This window comes from Nicotiana sylvestris, chromosome 10 (genome assembly GCF_000393655.2).
Source record: "Nicotiana sylvestris chromosome 10, ASM39365v2, whole genome shotgun sequence".
NCBI classification, from domain to species: Eukaryota; Viridiplantae; Streptophyta; class Magnoliopsida; order Solanales; family Solanaceae; genus Nicotiana; species Nicotiana sylvestris.
Genome location: NC_091066.1, coordinates 171,005,012 through 171,029,913, shown reverse-complemented (window position 1 = coordinate 171,029,913; position 24,902 = coordinate 171,005,012). Strand labels below are relative to the sequence as shown.

At 32.0% G+C, this 24,902-nt stretch overlaps 1 protein-coding gene across 2 annotated transcripts; it reads right to left on the bottom strand.

Moving 5' to 3' along the window:
• Window positions 1-773: 773 nt before the first annotated feature.
• On the bottom strand, window positions 774-5,423 carry LOC104222520 (uncharacterized). 2 transcript variants are annotated; one of them, XM_009773750.2, is made up of 8 exons: window positions 5,166-5,423; window positions 3,799-4,149; window positions 2,354-2,425; window positions 2,124-2,191; window positions 1,870-2,020; window positions 1,492-1,572; window positions 1,315-1,404; window positions 774-1,230 (listed from the first exon to the last, which is right to left on the bottom strand). In XM_009773750.2, exons 2-8 carry the CDS (start codon window positions 4,042-4,044, stop codon window positions 1,147-1,149), a joined length of 792 nt encoding a protein of 263 aa, XP_009772052.1. In that variant the 5' UTR covers window positions 4,045-4,149; window positions 5,166-5,423; the 3' UTR covers window positions 774-1,146. The 2 variants fall into 2 exon arrangements, with proteins under 2 accessions (XP_009772052.1, XP_070016844.1); XM_070160743.1 differs by lacking the exon at window positions 5,166-5,423 and adding an exon at window positions 5,056-5,122.
• Window positions 5,424-24,902: the final 19,479 nt, after the last annotated feature.

Genomic DNA, 24,902 nt, shown 5'->3' with positions numbered 1-24,902 from the left:
TTTGTCACTAAGTAGAATTAGGAACTTACCCTTGACCATTCAAAGAATATGAGTCTTCCCTTTCAACATAAAAATGACACTTTCTCTATATAGAACCACATGGTTCCTTAAAGGCCTCACATTGTCTCTTCTTTCCCAAATAATTAGACATAGTACATAAGTTAGGCAAGTAGAACTTTTTAAAACATGAAATACTAAAAAAAAAAAGACAGTCCGATGCACTAAGCTCTCGCTATGCGCGGGGTCCAAAGAAAGGCTGGACCACAAGGATTTATTGTATGCAGTCTTACCCTGCATTTCTGCAAGAACCTGTTCCACGAAACATGAAATACCAACTTCGGTAGAAATGCAAGAAAAAAGAATGCGTACAATATACATTGAAGCAATTTGTGCACAAGTAGATCATTTATATACCATCAAGGAGTGCGGGATAGTTAAAATATTTTCACCTAACCAGAAGTATCGAATTTGAGCTATATAACTAAGGAACCATTCCGACTTCCATGGAAAGCATTTTTCTCTCCCTTGGTGGGTAGGGCACTAATACAGGTCAATCGGATCAGTGAGTTTCGAATACAGAATGATTAAAGATAGGGCACTAATACAGGTCGATCGGAGCAGTGAGTGTCAGATACAGAATGGTTAAAGGTAGGATACTAATACAGGTTGGTCGGACCAGTGAGTTTCAGATACAAGATGGTTAAATTTAACCCAAAAAAAAAAGAAAAAAAGAAAGAAAAAGAAAGTCATTTATGAAACACTCCATTGCACCATAAGGAAACCAATTTTTTTTGGCTAGCTTTTCTATTCCATCAATGTGTTCATATAGATAGTTGAACTTGACTGTACAAAGATTTCTGACTAATTCACAACCTTGAAACCTTCTCTAATTGGAAACTTTGAATCTTGTTTTTTCTTGGTTTCTTCTTTTCGGATTTTTTGATTTTTCTCTTCCTCTACATTGGATATTTTTTCAATCTACAACTTCTTTGACTGCTGATCCATCCTTCACAATCTGAAACATCAAGTGCAGAACGCGCATGTGTATTCATCTCCCATTCATCCATCCTCTCTGCAGCAATTTTTATGCAGCAGGACGCTGTAATAATAGTACAGTAAATGTGACCTGATGTATATCTACTACTTTCAAGGGGCGTCGATGATTGGAGGTTGATGTGAGAGTATCACAGGGCCAGATTCTTCATCAGACGAGGAGATGGGTAAAATAGCCTGTGCCGAAAGGGTGAAAAGTTTAATTACTCGGACACAGTATATTGAGGAGGAACCTAAGAGAAAAGATGTTATATCACTCACCTGCTGGCGTTGGCGTCTGTGGCAAGACGTCACTGCTTTCATTATGATGTAGATAGGCAAAACAATGCCGGTAATCCGTAGCATTAGTAGCTGTGTGAAAAGGGTAATAAGTTAGATACAATCTGATGCAAGTAGACGACAATGTGAATTCACAGTTTCTCTAGCCTAGTACCTTACCATGACCAAAGGGAACGAATAGTCCCCTCCTTGATTCACTATGATGGGAAGAGTGTGCCGTAAAACTAGAAGCAGCATAAACTGTTAAGAAAAGAACAAAAAAAACAAAGAATCAAATTGCTGCATATATATAAATTTAGAAAATTGACTAAACGGTAGTTCCAATTGGGTTAGCGATACTATAGCCTATACAAGAAGTGGTGGGGGGTCACATGTGCATATTTACTTGTTTGTGTGAAGCTTGGCCAGACACGAATGCTAGTGATTAGAAAATCATGCTCTTTTCATCATTTTGTGCTTGCTTATCTTATTCGGCCGACATCAAATGCACTAACATGTATTCAAAGAGAGAGAGAGAGAGAGAGAGAGAGAGATTACAATTATTGCAACTGAACGACAACACATCATGCTTCTTGATGTGGAAACCGCATAGTCGTCATAGTCAGAGTTGATGAAATCGCGATCAGTTGAAACCACTGCTATTAGACGAGGATTATTCAGGTCTCTTCTGACAATTCCCCAGTTCCCCCTGATTACAGTACCATAATACATGGTAAGAGAAAAGCAATATGGAATATGGAACAGAATATTTAATTTCTTAATAATAGCAACAAGAAATACGAAAAAGATACCTGAAATTCATTGGGATTCCTCCGAGTCGAAAAATAGGGGGTGGTGCTGTATAACCAGGCCTGAAAGGCTGCAATCAACACAAATCCAACATAAGGTTACTTTGTTGTACAACAGAAATGAGCCAAAATTTAATACACCTAACAGGAAGGATGGAGAAAAGGTTGCTTTTGTATAAACGCACGTTTAGCTTGTAACTTTAACATAAAGGAAACTTAGAAAAGTTGCCCACCTGATGGCATATCTCACAAATGGTATCACCCTTCTCATTACACCACCTTTGCACGCATCTCCGATGTGCATACTGAAAGAAAACCAAGCACACCCATGAAGCAGTTAAGAATACATTATGAGTAGAAGATAAAATAAAAAATTTAGAAGAAAATACAGAAATTTGCGACTAGTGGAAAATAGGTAGGAAGTCTCAAATTCGAAGTTAAAATGACATGCAACAAGTTATTATATGAGCATCACAGAAGAATCAGACATTAGAGAGTACTTTGAAGTAAGTACATAAGTGAAAATCGTGGAGCAAAGGTCTCTTTATCTGCTTCCCCCAACTTCTCTTCCATTTAATACCACATTCTGGCAAGGCAGCTGGTCAAGTTTAAGAAGTCTCGCAAATGACTAAAAGTCTAAAACTACTTGGAACTGGGAAAAATTACAGTAGAATATACGATAAGTTGCTAGGAATAAGAAGTTAACTGACTCAAAGAGAGAGGAACTTCTCATGCCAACTAAAGCCAAAAACGCAGCAACATCACCAATCATCTAAGCATTCGTACTGAAAACTACTTGAAAGTTCATTGTCTGGCTTCTTCACAAATTCCAAACATTAGCGTTCATTTTTCTAAATCTCCTATTTGTTTTTTTACTTGCTCCACATTGTAGGAGCATTGAAACAGCACTAACTCTTTCCCCAACTCACCAGGGGATCAATCCAAGAAAAGGAAGAGGGATGATTCTAGAGTATTTTCAACACCATCCATGTCAGAGTGCAATTTTACGACAAGGATCTATACAGATTCCCTTAAACTTGAAATCTAGTTAGGACAAACGTAGTCAGGATCTTGAGCTTTTGTGTTGTAAAACATTCAAGTGCCTGGCTAGTATATTGCATTAATAAATTGTCACCGAAAGCAATCACGAAATTGAACCTGAACTTGCAAACGTTTAAGTTAATAAGAACTGATATTGATTGGAAGGAACAAAAAGTTACAGGCACACAATTCTAAAACGTACTTGTAACTATATCAACAAAATCTTTCATCCATCCAGACTTGTCATAAAACAAAACCAGTTCCTAGATGGCTTATTAGAAATAACATGTACCTGCGGAAACAAGTAACCGAATGGCACACCAATATATGAGTGGTAGGAACAAGAAAAAGTAACTGTGAATACTTTGATGTTTAAAGCATAATATAAACCTCTAACAACATAAACTAGCTCCAATGACAGAAAAATTAGAACCCCAATACATAGCACACAACAACAACTAAGCCTCAATTCCAAGCAAGTTGGGGTAGGTGATATGAATCTCCACTTTCCATGTCGCTCAATTTAAAGCTCATCTCTATCCAATATAGGTAGCATACTATATATATATATATATATATATATATAGAGAGAGAGAGAGAGAGAGAAATTAAAGAATAGTAACAAGGCTCAACAAACCTTCAAGCTACCACAGCAAGAGCAAGGAGTCTCCATATTCGAATCCACATCTTCATCTTGACATATCCTGCATTCGACCATCTTCCTAGGTGTCATGAAAGGATCAGATTCCTCTCTAGAGCAATCAGCTACTGGATCGTTAGTCGTCGATGATGCTAGCTGTTTCTGGTTTCTGCTTTCAATTGCAGCCTCCAAAGTTGATTCAGTTAGCAACCGATCAACCAAAAACACAAAATGATCTCCCATCTTTTTTTTTGTGTCAACAAATATCAACTAAGCACACACTTTTTCGAAATGTGATGTAACAGAAACAGTGATGCCTTAAACAATCAGCTTTCCACCAGAAATTGCCTGAAATTAGAAAATAACAGCAAACAAGTTGCCTTAGCACACAAAAGTTGTTGCAATCAGAATTGTCAAAAAACCAACCAATTACAAAAAAGTACTTTTTAAAAAAAAATAAAGGGTAAGAGTACTAAAGTCATAAAGGAATACCAAATAGCCAACTTCCAACTACAAAACAATACCCAAAAAAAAGGCGTAAGGTTTGAAATAAAGGACATACAATTTTAATTCAGAAAAGCATGATAAATTTGAATCAAAGACAAAATAAGGAGCTTACATAAAGAAACTTCCCAAAGGGATAAAAAACAACCAACAATCCAAGAAAAATACAAATACCAAAACCAAGGAGAATAAATCCAAGCAAAACTAGAAAGTACCACGCAAATAACAAAAGGGAATCAAAAAAAGATTGAAACTTGGGAACTCTAGATGGCAAAAAATGAGCTTTTGAATAAATTTCAAGCTATTAAGACTTAAAAAAGATCAAACATCAAGAAGAATAAAACCAAACAAAAATGGAAAATACCATGCAAATAACAAAAGGGAATCAAGAAAAGGTGGAAACTTGGCAACCCCAGATGGCAAAAAGTGAGCTTTTGAATAAATTTCAAGCTATTAACACACAAACATAAAATTAAAAAGAAAAAAACAAAGCACCCAGATGCCAAAAAGTGATCTTTCAAATTAATACAAAGCTATTACAGAACAAACATGAAAAAAATACGAAAATTTAAGGGAATAAAACCCAAAATCAATACCAAGAAGAATAAAACTAAGCAAAAAAATAGTACCATGCAAACAACAAGAGGGAATCCAAAAAAGGTTGAAACTTGAGAACCCCAGATAGCAAAAAGTGATCTTTTTAATAAATTTCAAGCTATTAAAACACAAACATAAGGAAAAACAAAGTACCCCAGATGCCAAAAAGTGATCTTTGAAATGAATATCAAGTGATAACAGAACAAACATGAGAAAAAATTGAGAATTTAAGGGAATATACTGAGGCAAAAAAAGAGACTTACAAGAAGGGGATCGGATATCTACAAGCTAAGAAAGCTCTCTTTATAACTTAAAAAGGATCTTTCTCTTTTGAAATGAAGCAAGAGATTGAGTGTATTGGTCTAAAATTCAAAAGAATCACAGAAATGAGAAATAGGGTAATATAGTATGAGGATATTTATACTATAAAAATTAAGAATTTGATTTGAAAGAAGAGTAAGTAAAATAATGAACAGTATCTTTTCAGGTTTCGAGCCATTCAAAAACGTGTCTCCTCCCCTTTGTTTCTCTTTCATGCTGATCACCATTTTTTTAATATTAACACAATTTTTTTTCAAATTTGAAATCCCACTTCCTATACACAAGGACTCCCCTAGAGAAGGGAAACCTAGAACAAATTTTAAATAAAAATTGAAGTTATTAGTACTAGAAGGTAATTTATCTTATTTTTAGAAATAAAATATTTATTTTTCGCAAACAACCTCTTTACCGTCCTCGGGTAGGGTAAGATCTGCATACACATTACACTTCCCAAACTGCATTAGTGAGATTTTACTTGTTCGTTGTTATTGTTGTTGTGGATCCGATATTATAAAAAATTTATATTATTATTGATGTATATAATCTAAACTTAAAATTACTCCCTCCGATCCATAATAAGTGATTAATTTGCCTTGGGCACACCAATTAAGGAAATACTAAAATCTAGACAAAAATTGTTGGTGTGACTAAACTGCCATTAATTAAATGTTGCAGCATAATTTAATGCGAGGAGTAAAAGACTTTTTAGGGATACGTACATAAGGGTAATTTTAAAAAAAAAAAATTGAATTTTTTCTTGATTATATAAATGGACACCTATTTTGTACCAAAATAAAAAGATGTATCTATTTTCGTAGATCAATTTTATCTGATATATATATATATATATATGAACCGAGGGTCTTCTGAAATAACATCTCTACTTTCACAAAGCAGGGGTAAAATATGCATACACACTACTCTCCCTAGACCTCACTTATAGGATTACACTGAATATGTTGTTATTACTGAATCTGTTGTTATTATTATTGTTATATCGAAAAAAAAAGTATATATACTTATAATGCATAAAGCTTAAACTAAAAAAATAAATAACAACAACAAAAACAAAAAATTTGATGTTCTTGTTTGTTGCCTCTGTGGGGCAGTGAATAGGCAGGGATCGGTTTAAGACACCAATAAATGATGAGTTAATTAAATAATGAAGTTGAAATAATTTCCCATTTTTCAGTTTCAAAATCTATTATTAATGCAACTCATCCCCTCATAATAGTTTCATTAATGTATTGATTATACACCAGCAGCTTGATTGAGTTAAATTATAGTTTCAATTTTTTTTTTTTTGTTGGTCAAAATAGATTTCATTTCAAACAGTTTCGTAAATCAAGATTTTGGCAATTTCTTATTTTATAATGGTCATATTGAAAAACGATACAGTAAATATGCAAAAAATAATTAAAATATTTGGAATGAAAATTACATGATGATGCATGTCATTTTCATTTCTTTTTTGGTTGAGATAATGCATGCGAATTTTATTTCCCAAATTTGTCAGTAATGTTTTGTATTTCCCACGTCGTATACATTTTTTTAACATATAAACTGAAAATGATTTGATCAGATCGACCAAACGTATAAGCAACCCCCACTTCCAACCGAGAGCTTGTGAGTTCGAGTCTCCCCAAGAGCAAGATGAGAAGTTCTTGGAGGGAAGGATGCCGGGGTCTATTTGGAAACAGTCTCTCTACCCTAGGGTAGGGGTAAGGTCTGCGTACACGCTACCCTCCCCAGTCCCCACTAAGTGGAATTATACTGGGTTGTTGTTGTTGTTGTTGAACAAACGTATAAGATGTTATGAGTTATCCACTTTGAAAGGAGAAATAAGTTTTATTAATTTCAGATAAAGTATAATCCAAATAATCAACATCTTGACACGTCAGCATAGCTGATTCTCATAATTTTCAAAAAAAAAAATGGATAACATTTTGCAACTTGCAATTTTACAAATCTACTTTTAGATTCAATTTCAAAATAACGAACTAACTATTGAGATAATCCCCGTTATTAACTAGTCATATTACAAATTATTTTCTATACATGGATAAATATAACGCAGTACTGAGAACTTCTTTATAATAGCCTCGTTTGTTCCGAATATTTTTTAATGTTATAGCGAAGTGTTGTTATAGAGAACATATTTTAAACATAATATGAAAATTGATTTCGGAAAAGTATGGCTTTATAGTGAAGTGTTGTTATAGAGACGTGTGGCTGTACTTCTTACTTTTTCTTCTTTTTTCTTCTCTTTAATTATGGGGAAAATACCTTCCCTAAAAATAGTATTAATAAGGATTAGAATGATTATAGGAATAAAAAGGTGGTTACCAACCAAATTATTCTGATTAATTTAATAGTAATTAATATGCTTCGAGTCCAATTAGAGAATTTTCAAGTAAAATTATGTATGCAATAATAATGTAAAGCCTTCATGAAGCATCTTCACAGTTGACAACGCAGATTAATTAAAAACTATATATTCAGCTGTATATTTGTCATCCATATATAGAAATTGAACACGTTGAAAATCCTTCCATTGCAAGTCTACTTAAAAAGAGCATTATCTTCTTTGGATAATTAGGACAAAATAGCACGGTCTAGCCAGTTTTCGGACTGGTCATTCAAAAATAGCCGGTGTTTGTCAAGTCGTTAAACAATAATCACTATTTTGCTGCAATAGAGACCGGTCCAGCATAATATACTGGAGTTCGGTGCACCTGTGTATGAACTTCCAGCATATTATGTTGGACCGGTATACTTTGCTGGCTCCAGTATAATATACTGGAGACTGGAGCACCGGTGCTCCAAACTCCAGTATATTATGCTGGACCAGTATATTATACTGGAACTCCAGTATATTATGATGGAGTATTTTACCGCATTTTGAACAGTATTTTCGTTCAGATTTATCTTTACATGAAAAGTGGCTAAATTTCGATTACTTTTGAAACTGTGACTATTTTTGAATGACCTCTTGTAAATCTAACTATTTTTGAATTTCTCCCGATAATTAGCTTGGATAGTTAAATAAGGCCCAAATAAATCTATAGATAGTTTGACTACTTATTTAACAAGATGATTATAACACACAACACGCATATATATAAAATCATTAAAGTAATTAATTCTTACTTTATTATTCACTGCATACCAAGCTCTTCATTGTTATTCACGTGCTATTTGTACATCATTATAACTCTTTACAATTTTAAATTTAATTAAGAAAATAATATTTTTAGATCTCTTATGCATAAAAAATCCCTTACGTGTAAAAGTAAATTTCCGATGTATAAAAAAAGAGGTAGGATCATAAAACTAAAAAAAAATATAAAAAGCTAAAAAAAAACAATTGACCATTCACCGCATAAATAAATTATAACACCCCACAATTAATTAAATGAAATAACACGTATATTTAAAAGATCACCTTGGTAATTCAATTGCAAATACGAAAGCAATTAATTTTTTGAAAAGCCAATTATGCTTCGGTGTACCAATTGGTTAGTTGGCAAACTTTTGGGGTGTATTTTGTAATTAAAAATAAAATAAAATAAGTATTGTTAACTTTAAAGTCATAGGTCTCTCATTGGTTTGGTTGGTTACCTTCCCAAACCAATAAGGAATCTTCCAATTATATCTCATGCATGAAGTCAACTTCATCATGCTTCCCTCATATTTTTTTCCCGGTGTATTATTACCGTATCGGAACCAGAATTTTTACAAATATAAAGAAGTAAATACACGAAAAAGTTAAGGAAATTTAACATCCCTCATATATATAACAAATAATTTAAACATTATATAGAGGGTAATTTTCCTACAAAGAGGATACGAATTAAGCCTCTCCACTAGGGTTGTGCATAATTTTGTAAATATCGAATTACCGTATCGAAATTGAAAATTTTGGTATTTGGTATACGGTATTTGGTATGGTATTTGGCCTAAGTTTTTAAAAAATTAGTATTAGTTATGGTATTTGGTATTTTAAAATAAAATACCTATACCGTACGGAAATATATATTATATTACACAAAACATATATTATCAATTATAACATAAATATAAAAAATCTAAAATTTTACTTTCATTTATTGTCTAAGTTCATCAATTAACTCTAAACAAGTAACAAGACATTTCTAATGATCAAATATTCTTTTATGTAGAATTTTCTCTATTTGGGTCGATATTTGCTTGTTTTGGACAAATTTTTTGTCAACAAATATTTTCAGTTTTGTATTTTTGAGCAATTTAATTAAGAATATTAGAGTCTATGGCTCTATGCACTAGTTAGTATTCAAACCGAATAAACCGAACCGAATAAACCGAAACTGAAAGAAGAAAAACCAAACCATACCGAATTTAATTAGGTACGGTATTAGTAAAGAATTTTTAAGAAACCGAATACCGAAAATACCGAATCAAAATATCTAAATACCGTACCGTACCGACCAACGAACACCCCTACTCTCCGCCCATAATTTGGTCAAAATTTCTTCCCTCTTCTACCTTCCTCTCCTATACACTATCCACGTGTCCATCAACTGAAAAATCTGAAAAAAGAATGTTCTATAACTTGGTCCTTCAAATTAATTCGAAGAATTAATAATAGTTTTAATCACTTTCAAGAGGGCTAGAATTTTTAAATCTTTGAATTGATTTCGTACCAACAGTGCCCTACTAAAATTTATCATTTCAAAAATTCAGCTCTGTTACTAATTAGTTCATGGATAAATAGGTTTAAGCAATATTTGCATATGTTGCTCAGGAAAAGGTTGTTAAATTAATTCACTAATACGGAGAATTTAGTTTGCAATTCTTGAAATTTGTTGAATAAATAACACACAAATCAAAGAACCAGTTAAATAAGAAAGATAAGCGTTAGAAAATTTAAAGTTTAAATTTGATTTTCTTCAAGTTTTGAATAATTTTGTGTGATGAGTATTAAGAAATCTCTTTCTTCTCTATTAATAATGTACGTTATAGAAACTCCAGTTAAATAAGGGAGATAAATATTCTCTTCATACATTTGTTTGAATATAAATTGAAGTTCAAAATTCACTTTCTTCAAGTTTTGAATATTTTTGTAGGATTAACTATTAAGAAATATTTCGTATTACTCCTCGGTTTTATTTTATATAATGATATTTGAATGGATCGTGAAGCTTCAGCAAGAAAAGAAGACATTTTACACATACTAACGGTACTCTTAGAACTTGAGTCATATACATGTACTTCCAGCAATTGAAAATTCCACTGAAATTGTATAAGAATGAAACTCTACTTTTGGAAATATCTTTACACGTAAGAGAAAAATATTGGCTCGTTTAGGAGGTATTCAGTCTTCCTCTAATTATTCTACTAGTGTATTGTTACAAAATTTGGAAAGAATTAAAATCTGACTTTAATACCATCTTAAAACTTGAAGAGGATTTTTGGAAATTTAAGTCCCGTATTAATTGGTTAAATGATGGAGATGCAAATACGAAATTTTTTCATCTATCTACTCGAAATCGTTGCAGACATAATCGTATCACTGCTCTACAAGATCAAGGGGGCAATTGGATAACTAACCCTCATAAGATTAAACTAAATATTATCAATTATTATCAATCTCTCTTCCAAACACAAAAAATTTGCTCAAAAAGAACCATCAAATCCAACCTTCAAATGTTTTTAGTCTGTAGGAACAAAATTCCTTAACCAAACCACTTCAAGATCATGAAATTCTCACTGCGTTACATTCTTTCAAACCTCTAAAGGCTCCAGGTCCAGATGGCCTGCACCCTTTATTTTATCAAAATTATTGACATATCATCGGTAATTCAGTAAAATACTTTTGCCACAACGTTTTCCAAGATCACAAGATAAACCCCAACATTAATAATACCCTAATTTGCCTCATCCCTAAGAATAAAAATGCTTCTTCTATTTCCCAATATTGACCTATCAGTCTTTGCAATACGATTTACAAGCTTATTACAAAAATTATTGTTAATCGACTAAAACCAATGCTAGACCACCTTATTAATCCTACTCAATCTAGCTTTCAAAAATATATATGAGCTTCAGATAATGCTCTTATAGTACAAGAAATAATCACAAGATTCCAAAAAATGAAAGGAAACAATTTACATATGCTTATCAAATTGGATATTGAAAAAGCTTTTGATAAATTGGAATGGTCTTTCATTCATTACACTCTTGCTACACTTAAGTTCCCACCAACTTTTACTCAATTAATTATGTCATGCATCACTTCTGCATCTACAACCATAATTATCAATGGTAGCCCATCAGCATATTTCCAGCCTACAAGAGGCTTAAGACAAGGAGACTCATTATCTCCATATCTCTTTATCCTTTGTCTTGAAATGCTCTCACGCACAATCCACACAACAAATTATTACTACATTTGGAAACCTCTCACCTTTGCTAAAAGGGGTCCACAATTATTACATCTGTTTTTTGCAGATGGCATTATTCTCACAGCTACAATTACTCCATCTACGTGCAACTCAATTGTTAACACTCTTGATAATTTTACCACACATTCAGGCCAAACTATTAATTTTCAGAAATCCAATATATTCTTCTCAAAAAATTGTCCGCTCCCAACTAGACAAACTATCCTTCACCTATTTCATATGAAGGAGGGTAAAGCATTTGGTAAATATTTAGGATTTCCAATCTTTACTAAACCACCTTCCAAAAGAGATTATCAATTTTTGCTTGATAATTTCAAAAATAAACTAGCAGGTTGGAAAACAAAATTTTTATCAAAAGCTGACAGAACAACACTCATTCGCTCTACCCTCAACCAACTACCAAACCATCTTAGGCAATACAACACATTACTTACATCTATAATTTTACATCTTAGTCATTGTCAAAGAAATTTTCTCTGGGGCACAACTTTGCAAAAGAAAAAACTACATCTTATAAAATGGAATATTGTAACTCAACCATTATATCAAGGTGGATTTGGAATTCAAAATCTAACCATTAAAAATAAATCTTTACACGCAAGTCTTGCATGGCGACTCTTTCAAAATCCTAATCAACTTTGGGCACAAATACTGCTGCATATATATCTACGTCCAAAAGATCACATAAAAAAAATAGTCTCCTCCACCCGGAGAAACATAATGCGGGGTTGGTTGTATTGTCAATTAGGTTATCAATGGAACCTTATCAATGGCAACCATGTGCATTTTTAGTCTGACCCTTGGATCAAACCACATTTCACACTTCGCAATTGCATCAATGGACCACTACCTAGATATGAGAAGAAAAAATTAGTTTCCAATTACTACTATAATCAAGCTTGGCATTTGGAGAAATTACCTTTCATCTTACCACAACAATTTGAGCAAAGTATTAAGGATATATACATGCCTTTTTCAACAACAAACTATGATCAAATTTTTTGGTCACTTACCTCCGATGGCTTTTTCTCTGTTAAATCTTGTTATGCATCACTTAACCCTACTCCCAGTCAAATTTCTTCTTACAATTGGATTTGAAAACTGAACATTCCCCAAAAAATATCCTTCTTCCTTTGGATCATTTCCCATAATAAGCTTCCTACTACTACATATTTGTCCCATTTAGGTATTTTAGCATCATCTTTATGTACAAAGTGCCATTTGGCACCTGAAACAATAGCGCATATATATTTTTTTGTTGCCTTAAGGCAACTTAATTATGGAAATATCTCAACCTATTGCTCCCCCTTTCATGCAATGCTACACTTTCACCTAATTCTCACACTTGGTTGTATGACATTATTCATACACATCTATCTCTTACACCTCATAACGTCCCACCTACTACATTAATACCCTTTGCACTATGGCATATCTGGATTCTCCGTAACAAACACAGGTTGGAAAATAAATAAATTACATTAAATATCCCCTTACTAATTACTATTACAATATAATATTATTACTTAACAACTCATACACACAGAACAAAAGATTGCCAATCTATACCTCTCTACATCAAATTGCATCCACCGACTGAAAATTGCTATAAACTGAATATAGATGGCTCTACTTCATTTTTCTATCAGCAATATGGCATTAGTGGGGTATTTCGCAACCACCAAAGCAGTTGGGTTATGGGCTTTGCAGGTCAATTAAAAAAAGGTAACATCATATAGACATACCTATTTGCAATTCTTATGGGATTGAAAATAGCTTTGCAACAACATTTGACCCCATTGGTGATTGAAACAGATGTCCAACAACTCATCGGTATGCTTCAAAAAACTTCTATACATTATGCTAACATTATAAACGATTGCAGGTTGTTACTCCTACAGCTGGATAGCCCATCCCTCCAGCATATATATCGAGAGCAGAATTGTGTTGCTGATAGTCTAGCTAAATATGAATCTATGAATTCACAGTCTACCTGTTTGCTTTTTGTACAACCACCATCTTTTGTTCTACCTTACCTACAACAAGATCAACAAGGCACTCACCAAAGGAGGCTTGTATCTATTTCAACACAATCGCTCTATACTTCAAATAGCTTTTGTAATACTAATGTAATAACTACTTAATACTTAGTACCTAATAGTGCTCTCCATGCAGGGACATCTGTAGTTCCTATTATGCATTCTCCACTAGCTACTCTAATGCCTAGCTTGCATCAAATTTGATGTATTAGTACTTTTATCTATAATATATGTTCTTCCTCTTGACCAAAAAAACAAATTCTAGTAATTCAACCTCTTGATTCAACAATATTCCTCAACTTTTCTTCTACTCATTCTTTTAAAATAACTAGTCTTAGGGTACGCGCTTTGCGCGTGTACCTATATTATGAGTATATAATTTTTTTCAAAAATAGTTAACTATATTGAGTAATTTATTTGAGTTATTGAACAAAAATTAACAAAAAAGATCTAAACTCTTAAGAAATATAAATATTGATCCAATTTAGCTAGTTCAATAAATAAAAAAATTATGTCTATATATGCGTTATTAATTTCGTAGGACATATGTGGATATCTTATGAACACTATTGTTATTTTTGTTACCTAATATGAAAAACAAATAACAAGTTAGACTATAGCATAATTAATTTTGCTCTATTTTTTATTTTTTAATCGTCAATGCTCTTCTTGTGAAAATAAATTTATGTATCTTAAGAGTTTCATCAATTTAAAAAATAATTATATTTATATGATAATTTTAAAAAAGTTTGCCATTACTCTCTCCTTTCTAGTTTATGTGAATCTTTTCGCATTTCAGGAGTTAATTTGACTAATTTTTGAAACTAAATTAGATTAGCTTAATTTGATATTTTAAAGTTAAATTTTAGATATTCAAAAATTATACGAGAAATACTATAAGTTGCAATATTTTCATGTCAATACGATGAAAAAGATTTAAATATTTGATCAAATTTTATATAATTTGAATATCGAAAAAGTAAAAGATTTTATATAAACTGAAACTGAGGGAGTAATTAATTCAAAGACTTAATCATTGTTCTCAATATTAAAAAAATAATTTTATTTTTTCCGCATTGGGGTTTAGTACTTTTACAATAATAAAAAATATAATAATTTTTGAACTCCTTTCCTACTCGAATAATATTTTATCTTTATTAATTTTTTGTATAATATTTGAAATCTACATTCACTAATTTTAAAAATACTTAATTAAGTATAAAATTTTAATAGTAATAATATACATAAGCTTCCCATTAGAATTCTAAGTACACTAATCTGTAAGAAGAATAAAGGTCAGACATTTCATAAATATTTTCATAAGCAAATGTAAGGAAAAGAAACGTAATACTCCTATTTCCCCAAAACAATATTGTTTTAATGTCCTAAATATTCAGATTTTCTACATAATTCAAATAAGGAAAGATTTAATAACTAAGATTTTAGCTGATTTTGAAGTTCTAAATATTAGAAAATAATTAAATTACGATTTTGTCTAATATAAAGTCTATTGTTAAAGGGTAAAAAAGGTGAACGATATTTTGCTAAGGGTTTTCGTGCTATAATTATAGTATAGATATAGATATTTGGAGTAGAAGAAAGTGTGGGAACGTATATATGGTAAACCAACCTCTCTAGAAATGGCAACAAAAAGAGAATTTTGACCTTTTTAAAAATTTGGTGGGGCATGTAAGAAAATGAGCTTAAAAATTAGGTATGGTTGACCAACTAGTTTAGGACATTTTGGTATGCATGTAGGTAGTCTTAATGCTAACAATAAAGATAATTTTACAGGTATCGTTGATTAATTCTTTTCAATACATTATCATTATCATAAACCAGGGGCGAAGCTAGAATAGTGATAGTCGGGATCTTTACATAAATAGCCGGCCATATTTATTGATAACTTTTTCTAACGATATACATAGATTATACATAATTATACACATAATACATAAATTATACATATATTATACCTTTATCGGCTATTTCTAATTTAAGCAATTGGGTGAACGATTATTTGGGTTAATTCTTCTATTCCTTATGAGTTTAGAGAATTCAAAATCTTTTGCTTAAGTTTTGTATTTGTATTTGGGTAGGCAGGGCAACCCATAAGAATGTCATCTTTACTTGGCCCAACATCCGATCACTAGAATTAAGGCCTATAGAGGCCCATTCTTATTTCATTACACAGGCCCATCGCAACTTCATTACAATTTGGGTGAAATACAAAAATAGCCAGAGGTATAATTGGTCGTTCAAAAATAGTCCAGTTTCAAAAGTAATCGAAATTTAGCCACTTTTCATGTAAGGATAAATCTGACCAAAAACACTGTTCAAAACCCGAAAAATACACCAGTATATTATACTGGAATTCCAGCATAAGTATGTTTGAACTCCAGCATATTATACTGGAATTCCAGGATAAGTATGCTGGAACTCCAGCATGATATGATGGAGTTCCAGCATAAATACACTAGAACTCCATCATAATATACTGGAGTTCCAGCAAGTATAATTGTCCAGTATAATATACTAGAGTTTGAAGCATCGGTGCTCCAGTCTCCAATATATTATATTGGAGTCAGCAAAATATACCGATCCAGCATAATATGCTGGAGTTCATACACAGGTGCACCGAACTCCAGTATATTATGTTGGACCGATCTCTATTGCAGCAAAATAGTGGCTATTTTTCATTGACTTTGTAAACGCTGGCTATTTTTGAATGACCAATCTGAAAACTGGTTATACCGTGATATTTTTACTTACAATCTTGAACTTTTGGTTTCTATGCACCGGAATATCCGTCAATTAAATCTCTTAAACTAAAATAATCGACAAATAAACTAAAAACAACCGACAAATATATGTATTATTTATATATAATATATGTATAATCCATATATACTGGCTAAAAAAAATAATAATGAATTTAGCAGGCTATTTGTGTTAGGGGTGGGCATAAAATCCGAAAAACTGAATTCCGAACCGAACCAAATTAATTTGGTATTTCGGTTTCGGTTTTTTTTGGTATTTCGGTCTAATTCGGTACTTGAATTTCGGTATTTCGGTATTTCGGTTCGGTTTTCGGTTTTATAATTGAACTATTTCGGTAAACCGAAATACCGAAATTTGGTAATATATCATACAGCCCAAAGCCCCAAAGCCACAGCCCACACGCCCACACCCAGGCCCAGCTGCGTCCCACTCCCACCCAGGCCCATCTCTCCCAACTCCCAAACAAAGCCCAATCCTAATCAAATAAACGATTAGACTTAGACGATTACCCAACAGTCCAACACTTAAAGTCTCAAACTCAGTTAATACACTAGGGCTGGGGCCTGGGAGATATCATCGAGAATTCGAGTTCGAGATAGGGTATTAGGGTTTGCTTACTGCTTCAGCCTTCGGTGCTTAGGAGATATCATCGAGAACGAGAAGAAGACGAGAATCGACTGCGACTCTAGGATATCAGTTTGCGAGTCGAGTTACGACCAGTCGACATTCGAGCTCGAGTCTCATCTCATCTTCACCGGTTAACTTCACTACTTTTGTAAGTTTTGTAAGTCTCATCTCATTCTCATGATCTCATCCCAGTACTCGACTACTCTTTGAGTTTTTTTTTTGAGATTTAGTTTCTGATTTTCTGCATCAAACTATTTTAGGGTTATAGGCGGCGATTTCCAGCTCGATTCGATTCCTCACTCCTTACAAATTCCGGGCAAACGAAGTGTCGAAGACGCTGCTGTCCTGTTCCAGTGTTCCGAGCTCGATTCAATTTCAATTTCAAAGGTATGTTTCGCTTTCTTTTGGTTGTATTGCTGATTGAATGAACTGATGTTTCGAGCTTTTCCCTTTAGTAGGAAAATATCATCTGTATCACGTTCATACTCTTTCTTTTGGTTGTATTACCTTGTTTAGGTCTGATTTTTTGAACTTTACCATATTATATGAGCAACTAACAATAGCAGACTGCTCTCTTTGAAAATCATGAAATACAGTATCTTCTAGTATGTTGGCTTCTAGAATTTCAAGAAAAGATTTAGTCACTCTCTTATTCTTTAACCCAGGATCATTTGTTGAACAATAGAGTCATTGAAACCTTCAACTTTTTTTGACTTTGGGCTATGAACTACTTGAACTACTGGGAATTTATGTTTGTATTTGTTTAATTTTGTAAGGTAGCAAGGTACTTAATTTGTTGATTGTTATTGATAGCCAGGTACTTATTAGTTAATTTGTTGATTGTTAATTTATGTTTATATTTGTTTAATTTTGTATAGATGGAAGATACGAGTAAAGTAAGTGATGTTGGTTCTAGTGAAAGTTTACCTATTACGGTAGATAGTAACACCAACACCATTGATAGTGAAGATTCCAAGAAAAGGAAAGCAATGCAACCTAGGTCTGACGTTTGGAACCATTTTGATAAATTTGAGGTTAATGGGGTTGGGAAAGCACGGTGTCGATATTGTAAACAAGCTTATGCTGCTAATTCATCTAAGAATGGAACAACATGATTGGAGAATCATTTGCTTAGATGTAAAGAATACCCACTTAAAATTGCAGAAGATAATAGTCAAACAAAGATAAATTTTCAATCTTGCCAAAATTATGAAGGATCAATTTGGAAATTTGATCAAAAAGTGGTTAGGAGGGCCTTAATTGAGATGATAGTTACTGATGAACTACTATTTATCTTTGTAGAAAATGAAGGCTTTAAAAAGTTTATGAGAAAAACTCAACCACTATTTCGTATTCCTTCTCGTAGAACAATAACAAAGAATTGTTATGAAGTTTACGGTGAATTGAGGCAAAATCTAAAAAGTTCTTTTAGAGAAGTACAACAAAAAATTTGCCTAACAACAGACACTTGGACTTCATTACAAAGAATAAATTATATGTGTTTGACAGCCCACTTCATTGATAGGGATTGAAAGTTGCATAAAAGAATACTTAATTTTTGCTCTATCACTAGTCATAAGGGTGAAGAGATGGCTAAAGCTATTAGGGATTGTTTGCTTGAATGGAAATTAGGCAAGGTTTTCACTATTACTGTGGACAATGCTTCTTCAAATGATGTAACTGTCAAAGAATTGTCTAAACAGTTAGATATGTGGAAAACTAATATGATGAGTAGTAAACATCTTCATGTGAGATGCATGGCTCATATACTAAATATAATTGTGCAAGATGGTTTGAAAAAACTTGATGCTTCTGTGACACGTGTTAGAAATATTGTGAGGTATGTGAGATCTTCGCCTGCAAGGACTTTAAAGTTTAAACAGTGTTGTGCACATGTAAAAGTATAATGTACCGAAACGTTGTGTTTGGATGTTCCTACCAAGTGGAATTCCACCTATTTGATGTTGGATACAGCACAACACTTTGAAAAAGCCTTTGACAAGTTGCATCTTTTTTATGATGGATTTTCTGCATATCAATGTTCTCATCTTTGTGAAGATGGTGGTAATGCAGGTCCTCTTGAATCTGATGATTGGGTGAATGTGAGGAATGTGATAGAGTTTCTTGCAAGATTTCACGAGCTAACTAAAAAAGTTTCAGGTTCACGTTATGTCACTTGTAATTCTCATTTTGAGGATGTATCTGAACTTTATTGTCATTTGAAAATGTGTTTAGCTAGTGAGGATGGGCATTTGAGAAAAATGGCTGAGCAAATGCAAGAAAAGTTCAAGAAGTATTGGGGTGAGCCTGAAAAGATGAATAAAATGATTTTTATTGCTTCCGTTTTGGATCCACGTAACAAATTTGAATATGTTGAGGGAGCACTTGAAGAACTTTTTGGGGAGGAAAAAGGAAAGAAAATAAATGTTGAGGTGTATGCTTATATGAATTCTTTGTTTGGAGAGTATCTAAAAAAGTATTCAACCGAATCTTGTCCTCAATCTCCATATAGTTCTACTTCATCTAACAACACATCTAATACACCTAGTGGGAGTGTTATAAGTGCATCAAAAATTAGGACTAAGCTTTTTGCCTATGTAGGTTTGATTATCAAAAATTAGGACTAAGCATCAAAAATCATTGACCACTGGGCCACACCCTTGAGTGCAACTGTAGTTTTGATTATTTTACCTATTTAATCAACTTTTTAATAAAAAATCACTTCTTACAGTATCGATGTTTAGTTAGTGCCGCTATGTTGCTCGAGTCGTTCAAAAATGCCTGCTAGTGCGTATTGGATACTCCAAAAGTTATGCATTTTTTGAGGATCTGACATCGGTACATCGATAGTATAGTAGTGCATAAATAATCACGTTTAACAGATAACTATGGTTATAATGAAAATGATTAGTATATTTTAATAAGCAATCTAAAAATCACTTATCTAAATAACTAGAAAATCGATCAGAATCCAAACAAAATATGGCCTGGTAATAGACCTTTTAAAGACACAATAAATTTCCGAGTCTCCTTAATTGACCAACATACAATTATTCCAATAATTACATAATCCATTTGCATGATAACTTATATGTTGCACTGTATCTCCAAAAAATTTAGGAACTTTTGCTTGCATTAAATTCACACAAGAGCTAAACAAACTTTAATATTTCCATTTTTCATTCAAAGATGTCCTATGAATTAATACAACATTAAAATGTTCATGAAAAATGTAAAACTACAATGTAAAACATACAAATAGCGAAAACCAGCAACTAAAACCACAGATCCACAGACTTTGACTAACAATAAGCAAAAATAAAACTGAAAATACATGAGAATGAGATGAGACTTACAAAAGTAGTGAAGTTAACCGGTGAAGATGAGATGAGACTCGAGCTCGAATGTCGACTGGTCGTAACTCGACTCGCAGGCTGATATCCTAGAGTCGCAGTCGATTCTCGTCTTCTTCTTCTCGTTCTCGATGATATCTCCTAAGCACCGAAGGCTGAAGCAGTAAGCAAACCCTAATACCCTATCTCGAACTCGAATTCTCGATGATATCTCCCAGGCCCCAGCCCTAGTCTGAGACTCTGAGTGTTGGACTGTTGGGTAATCGTCTAAGTCTAATCGATTATTTGATTAGGATTGGCCTTGGGTTGGGAGTTGGGGGAGATGAGCCTGGGTGGGAGTGGGACGCAGCTGGGCCTGGGTGGGCGTGTGGGCTGTGGCTTTGGGGCTTTGGGCTGTATGATATATTACCAAATTTCGGTATTTCGGTTTACCGAAATAGTTCTTATAAAACCGAAAACCGAACCGAAACACTGAAATTCAAGTACCGAATTAGACCGAAATACCGAAAAAAATCGAAACCGAAATACCAAATTAATTTGGCTCGGTTCGGAATTCGGTTTTTCGGATTTTATGTCCATCCCTAGTAGCAATCCCCAACTACATGTTGTATATTTCCTAAATGGGCACAAGCACGTGTTTTGGACAAACCATCCTATCTGGAAAGTAAATTTTGTTCCTAATTTTTGAGTCAATATTTGCTTTTCTAGAAGTTAACCCACTTGTGACTCTTTCTTTCACAAATTCGCCATTATATTTTTGTTTATCATTTTCGTTTAAAGGACCCTTTTTCTAGATCCCAATCTTCAATCATGGCCGGAGAATACAATGGCTGATCATGTGGAACCAAAGAGTCCGTTTGGATTGACTTATTTTAAGTGCTTTTACGTTAAAATAGCTTTTAAGTCTTATTTTTTAAAAATTATTTTAACTTAAAAGTCACTTAAAAGAAACACATCCAAACGAAATCAGATGCCGAGCACCCAATACCATAATATAATATGGCTTGGTCTCCCCATGGGATTGAGTATTTAATTTGTGAGTTGTGACGTATTGAAGATAAAATTAGATTATGAGACTAAAGCTTACCATTTCAAGTCAATAAAAGCAAAAATAATTTCTTTAAATATGTTTAAGCTTTGGTGACATAAAGTACTCGTGATTAAGGAGGTGTAATTCTTTTACCAAGAACAAGTTTAGGAGGACAAAAGAAAATGGACTCAACTTCAATACTTTGACCGTTGGTCAAATTTGACCAAAGTATGGCGATTCTCTTTTTTTGATTTCCCACCCAATGTCCGATATCCATATTGGAGCCCGACTATATCCGGATTCGCGTCGCGTAGTGCCTCATTCGGGGGGAAACGCTCTCTACCAAGGATTTTTCCATACCTAGGGCTCGAACTCGAGACCTCTAGCTAAGGGAGGAACAGTCTCATCCACTGCACCACATCCTTTGATGGTAAGCAAGACGAAGTCAAACTTGATGCAGGAGATAATTATTTATAAATAAGAATCAAAATTACTCTAGATAAATCAAATTAAGGATGGAAGTTTTTCTATATTTATCCTGAGATCTCGAATTCGAAATGAAATAATAAAAAAATTCTGATAAAAAGCTTGGCGGCTTTCCCTTTTAAAGACCCTATTCAATGTGCATCCAAATTAATCAAAGGGTCAACAAATCTATATTTATCTATCTATATATATATATATATATATTAAAGGAATAAAGTTACCATATATAGTTGGCATTATGGTTAAGCCAATTGACAAGCTAATAAATATCAATAATATATGGTAACTTTATTCTATATTTGAATATGTTAGTCAAATACAAATATATATATATATATATATATATATATATATATATATAGAGAGAGAGAGAGAGAGAGAGAGAGAGAGAGAGAGAGAGAGAGTCTGAATTAAAAAATAATTTTGAATTTATAGATAAAGTTTTAAAATTCGAATTTAAATTAAAAATAAATTTTTATCTTTTTTTAATCATGTTATCATATTTACTTTGGTTATTGATCATATGCAATCATGTTAGGAACTTTTGTTATATTTTCTAATTATTTAAATACTACTTCGTCTCTGGCAAAAAAAAAAAAAAATTACTCCATATAACTATAAAACTTTTTCACATTTAATACCCTATAATTATAGTTCTTTAAAACACTGTAGCTAAATTTGAATAAAGCGAATTCTTTTAAAATAAATGTAATATATAGGGTACACATCTATGTTTATCCAAATAACAAAAAAGAGTTTAAAAATCGAATAAAAGTTTACTTACATATATAATGAAGTAAACATAAATGTTGGAGAAAATACATCAAAAAACGTTATTTTTTTCTTTTCCTTTATGAAGAATATTTGTTTGAAGAATTGTATAGATGGACATCAAACAATTAACAAAATTTTGGTTATATAATTGCTATTATTAATTCAATTTAGCATATTTTAGGAATTGAAGGGTATAAGTTGGAACCCCTTCATTTAGCTGTAGTCAAGCCAATATTGCAAGAGGATAATATTCTTTTCGTTGAAGAATATTAGTTTTGAATCATTAGATTATGTGAAAGGTTTTTTTTCCTCGAACTCAACAAGAGAGATATTGGTTTCTAATTGATAGTTTCTATAGCGATTTTCAAGTGTAACAAAAAATATATTTTATAAAAAAAATTGGTAAGACGTGAAATATTTTTTTATAAACTGTAAACAAATTATTTCGAAAAATCTCTTTACTTTTGTCTACTTTAAAGATAATAAAAATATAAGATATTTTTGAACATTAGTAGAGAGTTTTTAAAATTATTATAATAGAATTCGTATCATGGATAAACTCAAAAAACCAAACTCTTATGGAATATTTACATAAATATCCGGTCAGATTTATTGTTTACTTTTTATAGCTAATATAAGTAGATGATATGCTGACAACACACGATTGTACACATATTATATATGGATTGTATAAAAATTACACATCCTTCAATTGTTTAATTTAAGTGGTCGGGTGATCATCTATTTAAGCTGATTAGACAAAGCCAGAAGAAAAATATGAAAGAATTTCAACCAAAGACTGAAAATATAAATAAAAATTCTTATGTAGATAATTTCTATTAAAACTCATCCTTTTATAGTGAATAAATTATTTTTTGTAACAAAAGAAAGAATATATAAAAAATAAGATAAAAGAAAAAAATATTAAAAAAATGTATGAAAGATCTAAAAACCAGAAATATGAGATGACAACGAATTTCTTCTGATGATTCATCTTTGTTGAATATAAAAAAATTGGACATAAATATCATCAATTTCAAATATTTTTTGTCAATTCAAGTACACAAATTTTAAGGTTATTTACATATGAATCAAATAACTTAGTTATTTAACATGGTTAATGTCAAATATCAAAATGGGGTCATACTGAAAAATAAATTCACTGACATTATTATAAAAATAATTATTATTGAAAAATAAAATTTTAGAAACTAAAATTTTAAAAAAGAAATATTTTTTAAGAGGTATCGACACACCAAATAAGAGTTCAAGTAATAGTAAAAGAGTCTAGTCGTATCCACAGAGTGATTCATAGTCTCAAGATTTGATTGTTTTGCCATAATCATGAGTTATTATTTCGCTTCATGATTACTTTTAGGATCCAATGACATCGGCGAGAATGATATCGAAAAAGAAAAATAGAAGAAGTGGTTAATTTTTTTTTTTCATATAGTGTTTTTTTATTAATATCCAATGACTATTTATATTTACCGAGAAAGTTTAAATTGTAAGATTATTTACATATAATCCAAATAACTTAAATAATTAACATAATTAGTATCCGCGCATCCGCACGGGTATTAATACTAGTTCAATATCAAATAGTTAAGGAAAGATACAATATACTTCCTTCGTCCCATTTTAATTGTCACTTTACCTCAAAGGAATCGTTATTTTAGAAATTCAAAATTAAATTTATTAATTGTTTTCAATTATATATTCTTAATATTAAAGAAATAGTAATTCTTTTTAATAATACTCAGAGTATTTAATATGGGAGAGAGGGAGTAATATTGTCGAAAACTTATAGGAGAATTTGAAATTCCCAATAACATTAAAAACATGAAGTTGAAGAGTTTATATATGAGTATAGTACAACTATTTTCTGATATATAAATAAGGAATTTTTTCGTCCCGTAAACAATAAAAAACGCATGTACAATCCGTAATATATCAAATAATATCTATAAATAACTAATTATAACTAAAAGATAGTGCTTTATAAAAATTTCTCTATAAATAATTAATTGAATCTAATGGATAAGGTTCAACCTTTACATAGATCCACATGATTGAAATACCCACCCACCGAAACAGACTAATCATCAACCGTTAACCAATCAGCTTAAGACAAGCGCTTGGCTCC